The sequence below is a fragment of the Raphanus sativus genome, chromosome 8 (genome assembly GCF_000801105.2).
Source record: "Raphanus sativus cultivar WK10039 chromosome 8, ASM80110v3, whole genome shotgun sequence".
NCBI classification, from domain to species: Eukaryota; Viridiplantae; Streptophyta; class Magnoliopsida; order Brassicales; family Brassicaceae; genus Raphanus; species Raphanus sativus.
Genome location: NC_079518.1, coordinates 15,690,556 through 15,701,512, shown reverse-complemented (window position 1 = coordinate 15,701,512; position 10,957 = coordinate 15,690,556). Strand labels below are relative to the sequence as shown.

Genomic DNA, 10,957 nt, shown 5'->3' with positions numbered 1-10,957 from the left:
ATATTTATAGGAGATAATTAACAAGTAACTCACAAATTTGTGGAAAAAAAAAACATTCTCCCATCTATATTTATTATAGCAAAATCTATACTATTAACATTTTTTTTCTAAAAATCTACTATAAAAAATTGTTCGATCCATTAATAATTATTATTTTTGGATACAGATTGGTTCTTTTCGTGTCCGGACTTTTCAGGTCCTAGACATTTGAATCCAACTAGATAATTTAAGATTTTCAAATATAAGATGGGTCCGGATTGGTTCGATACTTAAGACTCAAAAACATTCAGAGTACCTGAAAACTCAAAAATACCTACAAATCCAAAAATATTCAAATTCCAAAACTCCAAAATTTTATCCAAAATCTGACCGAGAAACCAAAAAGCACTAAAATTTTATCCGAATACCCAAATTATATTTTAAAATTTGAAATTTTATTCGAATTCCAAAACTATACCTAAAGCCAAACCCAAAACTTTAAAAAATATTTGTAATACAGAAAAAAAAATTTGAAATATGAAAATATACCTAATATACACAAAACATTTTAGGTATTTTTGGTACCTGATCAAATCTCAAACATGATCCATACTCGAACCGAAACGCGCAGATCCAAAAAATACCCATTATGTATTTTACCCCAAACTCAAATCTGAACTAAATCGGTATTTTAAGGTATTTTTAAGTCAATTTTGGATTGGTTTCTCCGGTCTGGAAAATATGTCAGACCTAAAAATGTTACATAGAAGTGTACATATAAAAATCTTAAATAAAATAGTTTATAATTTGTACAGTTTGAAACATATTCATTTTTTCTCGGTATAATACAACGTTATAATATAATAATGTATAACAATTTTAAAATACTAATTAATATCAAATTTTGTTTATACTTAACAAGCCCGCACTTTTTAAGCGCGGATCAAAATCTAGTCTATTTTTTATATCATCTACACTCCTAAAATATCTCTAAGTAATAAATAACAGCATTAAGTATCATATAGTTAGAGAAATAAAAGGAAGTACCAAAAATTGTTAGTTAAACAAAAGGGTATAATAACATTTTATAGGTTAATTTTTGGGCAATTGTCTCAAATAGTATTTTTAAGTTTTTGTCACAAAAATAGCATTCAAAACTAAAATGACCAAAATAACATTTTTTTTGTTTTGAAAATTTTAATTTTAATTTTTTATTTTTAACTATTTGAACACATTTCTAAAACCCTACCCCTTAACTCTAAACACTAAGTCTTAGATTAATTAACCCAAGGGTTATCAATGTATATTTACCCTTCAATAAAACTTTTTTTTGTCATTTTCCTCCTTGTGATGTTATTTTGTGGGGAGAATTGGAAAAAGAGACACTTTGAACTTTTGTTTGTCCATTTAGGATTTTTCATATTTTTGGTAATTTTTGACATGTTTTGCCCTTCGTTCATGGAAAAAATAGTAAACGTAACTTTAAAAATGTAAAAAAAATATGAAAAGGATTGGAAACATAGGTATGATAATTTATATGTTTAAATTATTATTTTTTAAATGAGGAATCATATTTTATTTTCTCTTCTAACCAAAATAGAATATACATTCTGTTAGTCTGCTTAATCTAGAAAACAGATACTAAGTTTAATACATAGATATATCTAGGGTATATATCGTAAACTAAGGTTTCTTCTACCTTATATCGGAGCTAGAATTAGTCACGTCACAATCTAGCAATATGTCTTCAGTGTACCAGAAGATATATAACGACATATAGCATGAACTCTATGATGTACTTTACTTACATGTTGCGTCATAGACTCTTCTGCCTTTTACCTTATGTGACGCATAAGAAAGAATAGACGTTGCACGTCTTGTACTGTGTTATGGGTTAGGTATATTGCGTATTCTAGTCAAATCTAAAAAATATGGAAACTTCCATTTTTGGTTATAGATATTTCCTAAATATTATACCAAATCTTCCTTAAATCTCGCACTATTTTCTCTCTCACGTTTTTTTCTCTCCCACAATCTTTAATTAAAATTCTAACAATAGTAAAAAAGGGATAATATGTGGTTTTGAACCCACCACATATGACAATTTAACGAGGGCTTTAACCAATACGACACAAAGATTTTTGTTATTTTTGATCCAGAATTTAAATATAGTTATTCACTAAAATATGTTTAGGTTATCTTGTGCTCCTTCTTCATCATCCAAATCACCACATATGATCAGATACGTTTGATGTTAGTGGTTTAGTTTGCTACAATAAATAATGTAAAGGGAAACATGCCATCAAAGCTCTGAGTCTCTAACATCCTTATGGGATTTACTGCGACAAATTCAGAGCAAAAAAACTTAATTGATGGTGGTATCGACAATAGATTCCGCACACAGCTACAACAAAATTGATGATACAGAGTATAAAGGGGCTCCGTTCGACAAAAATCCTAGAGCATGAAGAAGACTGTATGACAAAACTAGTAGAGGAATAACAAATCTCCAATTCAATGAGATCTGTGTCCGAGAACAGAGAGGAGGAAGATAAAAACTATATTAGAGACGAAAACATTGACGATTTCCGATGAAAAACAAGGTTTCTCCGTTCACCCTAAATCACCATTGATACAGGTTGAAGGTAAGGCAGAGAAGAAGACGCGAAAAAGAGAGGGGAGAAGAAAAGTAATTGAAAAAATAATTAGGAAAAAGACGTGAGAACTCTTTTGATTTCCTTTTCTTTACTTTCTGTTTATAAAAACTTAAATCAGTTACAAAATATTAAAATTAATTTGATTAATTGAAGGATATAATTGGTATTAAAAAGAATATAAATCTTATTTACCCAAATAATCTTCTACAAATATTATTCTGACAAAAAATTGGTTGGTGCTATTCTGATCTTTTTTCTAGATTCTTTTAGAATGCTTCTATTTTAATTGTATAGATCTTATACCGTTTTCAAAATCTTAATTCTTATCATATTAGTGTAAAGTTTTTTGTATATACAAGTTCATAGGGTTAATATTTGTATAAATCCTATACAAAACCATATAAAAATCAATTTATATGGTATGATTTAAGTTGCATATGTAGTTTGGATATACAAAAATTGGATAAGTGTCATTAATTTGAGATTCTATAAAAAGGTGACATCTACTGATCATATATGGTATAGTTTATATTTGCATACATGTAGGTTTTAGTTTAGGTTTTAGAGTATAAGTTTCAAGACCAAATCAACATATAAACTATAAATATTATGATATATGATATATTTAAATAGTATGAAATTTGATTGCTTGATGAGTATGTAAAATGTGATTTTTCGTTTGGTATTATTTCCAAAAACTACACTTCGATATTTTCTGTCAGCGAAATTCTGTCATTGATATGAGTCAATCTATTTATAAAATAGCATATGGCAAATATATTTATGTTATGACCTATTTATATTGCATTCATTTAGTAAAAGGAATAATACAGATGAATATTCAATTAATATACTTAAATTTTAATATATCGTTTACATTTTTAAATATAATTCTCATGGAAATTTCATTTAGTAAATATTTTCTATATAATGAATCGAGATTTCTTACTCACAAGCCAGACCAAAACTTCCAAAAAATATGGCAGTATATTTTTGGCCTAAGTTTAATGAATTAAGGAAAACAATTGTAAACCTATTTTCTATTTCTTATAAGTTTTATCTATTTATTCTTCAGATTTTGTGTTATTTCATTATATTATGTAATTTTTCACTAAACTATTATTTGTTGACTAAAAGTTTTACCAAACTCAAATTATATTATGTAATTCTTAATTCTTTTTGTTTTATTTTATATTTTAGTTGTGTATTTCCATCATTTTTCTAGTATAAGTTAAAGCTTGGTTGTTAAACACAATTTATGAGATAAAAAATTTCGCTGACATGAATTTGATGAAATGCGAAAGACGACAGTGTAACTATTTTTCCGTTTTTAATTAATTTTCTATATAAATCTTTGAAATTTATGTTTTGAATTATATTATATATTTTCACTAAATTATTATATATTAATAGAAATTTAATGTTAAAATTTGATGAGATTAAAAATGAATAATTGAATTAAATAGATTTATGGATTATTATGGGTTTTGTTAATTTAGTTGTTTTAAATATTTAGAAAAATAAAATTTTAGGACAATTAATTAATATTTGAGAAATTATGTTTATGTGCCAAAATTTTAGAAAACCTCTTGATGAGGTGATTTAAGGAGGAGACTTTAATTCGTATTTATATAATGTGTGTATTATAAAAATTGTGACTTTTTAAATAAAATTAAATCATTTACCAAATAAGATATAAAATATTTTATATTGAATATGGCCTTCGAAATTTAGGGCCTACTCTGCGAGTAACAACTAGAAATTATCGTATAATAACGAAAGCACTGAACATTTTTAGTTTGAAAAGGTGGAGTAACAGGTGCTGGTAGTTTATGCTTAGAGTTTGTTTGACTTATGAAGCTAAAGAATCTCCATGGAGTCTTTTGGGAGGATGGAGTTGTAAAACAGAGGAAACGGAGTTCTTGAAGTGTGATCGTACCGTTTTAAATTGGCTGGTTGGTTTCTACTGAACCTGGTCCATACTGATAAATTCTTTTTTTTTCAGGTTTCTGTAAACCTTTTTGCAATCTTGGTTTTACATTTTATTTATTTATTTTTTGCAACCTTTTTTATGTGTTACAAAAAAAGGTTTTACATTTAATTTTTATTTTTTTGTAACACAGTTTTACATTTTACTTAATAATTATTATTCAATGTTTAAAAGATAGAAAATTGAAATTTGCAGTGAATAGAAAAGTTGGAGAAGAATGAAGAAGAGATTTTTGAACAAAAAGAAAAATGAAGAAGAGACCATATGTTCTCATCTTTCAACACATAGTTTCCTAAACTTTTTATCAAACCTTATACAATCTAAACAGAAGCCAATGGCTCTTCAATAAATTCTTGAGATTCGAATCTGAGTGTCCATGGAAAACTATTGATAGAAAAGAAAAAGAGAAAAAAGGAGAATAAAAAGATTTAGGATTAGTTGGGTTGGATTTCGGGTGGATCGGATTCTAAGTCAGATAGTAATGACATGAATTAGTAAATATGTTTTCTATAGATTTTTTTAGTTATTGTTTTTTTTTAACGCTGATTTATTATGATATTACAATTACAATTATTAGAATATTATATAGACGATTCGACAACCTGGATTTGAGAAAATCTACAATAAATTGCATAGTCTGGGAATCGAACACCAGATCTGGGTGTAGAAGACTTTAGACCTTAACCATTAGGCTAAGGTGCTTCCACAATTTTTTTTTTTAAGTTATTGTATCAAGATTTTAATTTAAAATTAATTGTAAAATAAAAAGGAAAATGCATAGGTCTATTTGATATTTTTTTCTTGGCCATTTGGTCTTATTCTACCATTTGATCCTTCAAATAGTTCTTAAACTCTTTGTTAACCTTATATAATTAAAAAGAAGCCAAACTCTCTTCCATAAACCCCTTGAGATTCAAATCCGACGGTCCACCTTCCTTCGCGGCATCAACGGCCAGCGTCTTCCACCTCGCCGCATTCCTCCTCATCTCATCCGCGTCTTCTCCGCCACCCATCACCTTCTCCAGACACCGTCTCATCTCATTTCCATCCACGAGACCTTCCTCATCTCCCTTCACTCTCACTCCGATCCCCCACACATCCTCCACAAGCTTCGCGGTCGTGCACTGATCCGCGAACTGAGGAAACGCCACCACCGGAACACCGCTCTCTAAGCTCTCCAACGTCGAGTTCCAACCGCAATGAGTCACGAAACACCCCACCGAGGGATGCGCCAAAACCTCCGTCTGAGAACACCATCCCACCACCAAACCTATTAGAATAAATAGGATACCGGTTAACATATTGATTAAACCGGGTCAATTACTAAATCAGTTACTATAAATGTAAAACCATATTGTAAGTTAAACCGGGTCAATTATTATTTATTCTAATAAAACCTTTATCATCATCTCCTCTGATCAAATCCACGAAACAACTCTTCTTCTCTTCATGTTTTGTCTCTTTCACCACCCACAAGAACGGTCTCCCCGTTCCCAACACTCCGCTAGTGAGCGCCTCCATGTGTTTCTCCCACAGACCGTCCCCGTGCGAGCCTAGGGACACGTAGATCACGGACTTCTCCGCCTTCGAGTCTAGCCACTTGATGTAATCCTCGTCCGATGATCGGAATAGATCGGCTTTATTGTTGTCGGAGGAGGAAACCAACGGTCCGACCGGAATCATTCTGAGTTTCTCGACGGAGGTTAACGCTTCCGGTTCAAGTTCGGAGAACGTGTTCACCAAGATTCTCGGGTTCGACTCCTCCGAGGAGTCGAGAGCTTCGATGTGTTCTCTCAGCGTTACGAGAGCGGACGGTAACATATTCGACGGCTGGAGAAACGACGGGAGGTCTCCGGTGGATAACGGGGGCAGTTTCGGTAGTTTGATCGGTTCTTGTTCGAAGAGGTTGTTGTGAGAGGCGTTGAAGTAGTAGTAGTAGATGTCGAGTACAGTGGCGGGCTCGATCCAGAGAAGCGTACTCGGGAGGTGAAACTCACGCGCTACGGTAGAAGCCCAAGGGACCAGCACCGAGTAGATAACGCCCGTGAATGTTGGCTCTGTTGTGTCGAGGTTGGATCTGATGATGTCGCTCAGGGCGTCCGAGCCGCGGCGTTTGAACTCGGACATGTAGTTTTTCTGGTCCTCCAAGGACTTGGGACCTTCGTCGAATCCGTCCGAGAACCAGGCGTAGGACAAGCCTTCGGTGGAAGGTGGCTCGCCCATGCGACGGAGAGCTGAGATGGTGGTCGCGTATGTGATGGTTGCTCCGTGGTGGATGAGGCGGTTTGCTAGCTTTAGGGCTGGGTTTATGTGGCCTTGCGCTGGGAAAGTTACAATCAAGTAGTGAGGACGAGGGCAACTATTTTTAATGGAGTTGGCCATTTTAGTGTGTTTGAAGATGTTGAAGTTTTAAGGAACACACGAAAGGCTTTTTATAGATAACTAAGAGTATGCAAACTCTATTATTTATAGCAATACAATTATTTATAGTTAATCAATGATTAAGTATAAAAACGGTATAGGATTATTATGACTAACTAATTGATCATCTTTACACTGTTCTGTCCTGGGACATAACCGGTGGTTGAGAAAATTCTCTTTGTAACGACCGATGAGTAAAAGAGCCAACCGACGCGACAAGTAAGAAGAAGGTATAAATAATAATATCTCAACCTCCACACCCACCAACCAGACCTTTGTGTAGTATCACGGGAGATCGCTTCATGCAAAAACTATATCGACAATATTGTTAACTAAGATAAACCATGTTAAATTAATAAATTAGTGAAGAGAATTCTCCAAAAACTGAAACTAGTGCCGTTGTTTCGAGATCGATTTTGTTAAGTTTTCGAATTCACTAAATCTAAAACGCCTAATAAACAGCGTTATTTCAATTCACTTAGCATGCCCGGTAGATGAGAAGAGAGTCTTTGTGATGAGTCTAACTACTTTTAGCATGCGGAAGATCAATTTAACACCGAAATCAGCTCATCATATCAGTACCAGGGTTTGGTAAACTACAAACTTGTCAAAATAAATCTCCCATAAAAAAAAACTGAAACTAGAGCCGTCTTGAAACAGAATCTGGTTTGGTAATTTTAGTTTTTCGCTATCTGAAAACCCTCTAAAATAGGAGAGCTTAGTGTTCAAGGTGGAACACATACTCTGTCAAGCGTTGTAGCTTGGATGAATCCACCTTTTGCTCTCTTTTAATCGCTTGCTTCTTCACAGTCACCATTTGAGATGCTGCATCCACTGTCCATCCTTTCTCCACAACATCTGTGCATATCCAACATACAAAAATACAATTATAACTTTTTGAGTCTAGTTTTGTTATAAGGATGATTCAGTTGAAATCTGAGAACTGATGAGGCGGAGGAAATTGAAGAAATAGAGCTTACAAGTAGTGGCATCATCTTCTGTCATGCCTAGGAAAAGAGCCAAATCAGGGATGGCAATTGTGGAGTAGGCAGACAACAAAAGCTGAAACATCCTTTTTGTGTAAACATCTTCTCAACCAAAACCAAAACACAGAAATTGTTAAACACCACAAATCGAACAATCAATCTCCTTAAAATGTACAACTTTAACACAAATCCGATCAATGTTGGACAAACTCTAACAAGACAAATCCTAAACTAAGGTCTTACAAGATTAACACGACAAGACAGCTACTCTCAATCAAAGTTCAAAACTAGAGAAGAGGAATAAACAAATCACTAAACGTTTTGTTTCTAGAGTAGACAGCCAGATAAGACCTCAGCAAGCTTAGTAGTAGCTAAGAGTAGTGAAGACAGCAGGTACCTGAGAAGGCAGCAACCATATCTTTAGCTTCTTGACTCCAATCAAAACCACGGATAGCTTCATAGACACCAGAATAGTCACGTGTCCAGAGCTTCTGACCAATCCTCCAAGCAGCAGCAACTTCAGGCTTGCTCTCCTTCACACTCGTAGGTATTGTTTTCCATAAGAAACGTGCACTATCACTGCAATTGTTTTATCAATTCCAGAATTATCCAAACAAGCAACAATAATAACACACATCAAAATCAACTTTAAGAAAGTCATGTACAGCAAAAAAAACATAGCTCTACATCAAAATCAACTTTAACGGCGCAGACAATATTAATCAAAGAAGGAAAAGTAATTTGAACAGACCAATCGTCAACGAAGAAGTGACCGAGGAGATGGATTGCGTAAGGCCAGTCTTCCTGGAATGAGATTCCTTCCGCAGCAACCTATTTGATTATTTATACTCACGAAATCAACTCTTAAGATTAAAACCCTAGCGAACCCCCCAGTAACATTGATAATAACAGAGAGAGAAAAAATTGGGACCTGAAGCATGAGACTATCGCAGATGTCAGCGATTTTATCAAAGGACTTGACGGCTAAAGCATCGGTAACAGGAGAGAGATCCATGACTGCCTGCTCTTGGAGATTTGCGAAGGGGAGACGATCGCTCTTCACAAACCCACTGCAAGGAAAAAAAAATTGTTCTCTACATGTCTTTATTTAAAAAATTTCAAAACGGTTTAGTTTAAACCGATCCTAACCCAATTTAAACCGTGTCAAAAAGTTGAACTAAACCAAAGTGATATACTATACCATGGCGTGGATATATATGAACTATGAAGCAACTAGAGCGATTAGGAAACATGGGAAGACAGTTAAGCATTGTACTCACTTTAAATCATTGTTATCCTCAGAACTTCATGTTCTGTTATATCACTTAAATTCAACACAAGATACAAGTAATATGAAATGAAACATACTGATCAACATGTCAAATCTATTTAACATAAAATAAAATGTAATTTGATACAAAACATTTAACTTTCAAAAGCAGTGGACATCATCATCATAAGAGTCTTGTTCCTCCAAGACTAAAGTAGCAAGTGCGAGTCTATAAGCACAAGATCTTAGGTTTCTAACCAAAAGCTGAGGCTGTTAAATGTTTACTACACATGTTTGTTTGTTTGTCTTCTGTAACTTAATATTCGGTTTTTTATAGTTTAAAGTTTAAACGCTGGTAGGAGACTTATTGACCTTGAGAATGTACAACGGAAGAATAACAACAGAGAACAAAACAAATCTTATAACTCAAAGAAAGGAATTACAACATTAAGCATACACACAATCATATTGGATGGTTTCCCTTAGACTCTTGACCTCCTGCACTCAGGAGGGAATCCTCGAGGGAACCTTTTGAGATCAGAGCAATAATTATAGATCATAAAGTACTTCTGCACCCATCTCAGCCTCCTCCTGCCATATGCATTGAGCTCATTTGCCGTTTGCAGCTCACTATCACTTAAAGAAGTCTTGAATTTGGGATCACAGCCTGAAGAGACGGTGCAAGCCGCAGCGTTGAATCCTCTGTAGTAAGCTGTGAAAGGAGCCTTGGACCAGTCAGTCTTTACAAGACCACCTCTCGTAGCCCAATCATCTGCATTCCACAGGCTCGAGTAGATCCTCATTGGTTGGTTCTTTGGGAAAGGAACACCAAGCTTCTCTGCATTGTTGAACACTCTTATAGGCAAGTTGTCCACCAAGAATCTGCACAGAGAGAAAGAGTAAGAAACTCAAGATCTTTTTGTATATATTATCATTGCATTTAGAAACAAAGTGTTGAATTATTAATTACATGATGTGTTGAGGTCTCCAGACAATAGAGTAAGTGTGGAAGTTCTTGGTTGGATCGAACCAGAGATAAAACTGTTGTTCTCTGTTGCCTTTCCCTTGAGCAAAGACATTGGTGTGAAGAACATAAGGTTTACCTGTCTCGTTTCCAAGAAACTCGAAATCTATCTCATCATGTGTTGCTCCTTGCGACGACAACTGCAAAAATTAATTTAGAAAATATTTAGAAAAAGTTTGTTCATGTTTTTGTTAAACAGTGCGAGTTTTGAGAGCTTTACGTAGTAAGCAGTGACGGTGCCGGCTGAGTTTCCGGCGACGAGTTTGAGCTGCATATCGATCCGTCCGAATAGATACTCTTTCTTGGATTTGAACCCCGATCCGGAAACCCTGTCCAGAGACAGGGACAACATGTTTCCTCCGTTGAAGATTTTACCCCTGTGGTCACCCCACGTGAGGTCGAACTCGTCGAAGAAGTTGCCTGAGTAGGCTGAACCGAACATCATTACCAGCAGAACAGCTGCCACGATGGTGATGGTGAGGCTCGAGCTTCGACCCATTTGGGTTTAGATGATAGAAATGAGATTTAGTAAGATTTGAAAGTAAGTTGAGAAGATGATGAGAGATTTATGTATTAAGTGTGAGATGGTTTTTGAGAAGAGGATATGAATATCTATTTATATAGCTGGAG

General features: G+C 34.3%; 3 protein-coding genes across 3 annotated transcripts; all 3 read right to left on the bottom strand.

Annotated features, from left to right (window-relative positions):
* Positions 1 to 5,388: 5,388 nt before the first annotated feature.
* On the bottom strand, positions 5,389 to 7,075 carry LOC108835428 (UDP-glycosyltransferase 75C1-like). Its single transcript, XM_018608686.2, has 2 exons — positions 6,024 to 7,075; positions 5,389 to 5,896 (listed from the first exon to the last, which is right to left on the bottom strand). The coding sequence occupies exons 1-2, from the start codon at positions 7,006 to 7,008 to the stop codon at positions 5,499 to 5,501; spliced, it is 1,383 nt and encodes a 460-aa protein (XP_018464188.1). The 5' UTR covers positions 7,009 to 7,075; the 3' UTR covers positions 5,389 to 5,498.
* A 521-nt stretch (positions 7,076 to 7,596) lies between these two features.
* LOC108835427 (COP9 signalosome complex subunit 8) lies at positions 7,597 to 9,123 on the bottom strand. Its single transcript, XM_018608685.2, has 5 exons — positions 8,965 to 9,123; positions 8,785 to 8,864; positions 8,431 to 8,612; positions 8,028 to 8,135; positions 7,597 to 7,905 (listed from the first exon to the last, which is right to left on the bottom strand). The coding sequence occupies exons 1-5, from the start codon at positions 9,046 to 9,048 to the stop codon at positions 7,766 to 7,768; spliced, it is 594 nt and encodes a 197-aa protein (XP_018464187.1). The 5' UTR covers positions 9,049 to 9,123; the 3' UTR covers positions 7,597 to 7,765.
* Positions 9,124 to 9,698: 575 nt separating this feature from the next.
* LOC130499238 (xyloglucan endotransglucosylase/hydrolase protein 15) lies at positions 9,699 to 10,928 on the bottom strand. Its single transcript, XM_056993296.1, has 3 exons — positions 10,548 to 10,928; positions 10,274 to 10,467; positions 9,699 to 10,185 (listed from the first exon to the last, which is right to left on the bottom strand). The coding sequence occupies exons 1-3, from the start codon at positions 10,824 to 10,826 to the stop codon at positions 9,786 to 9,788; spliced, it is 873 nt and encodes a 290-aa protein (XP_056849276.1). The 5' UTR covers positions 10,827 to 10,928; the 3' UTR covers positions 9,699 to 9,785.
* Positions 10,929 to 10,957: the final 29 nt, after the last annotated feature.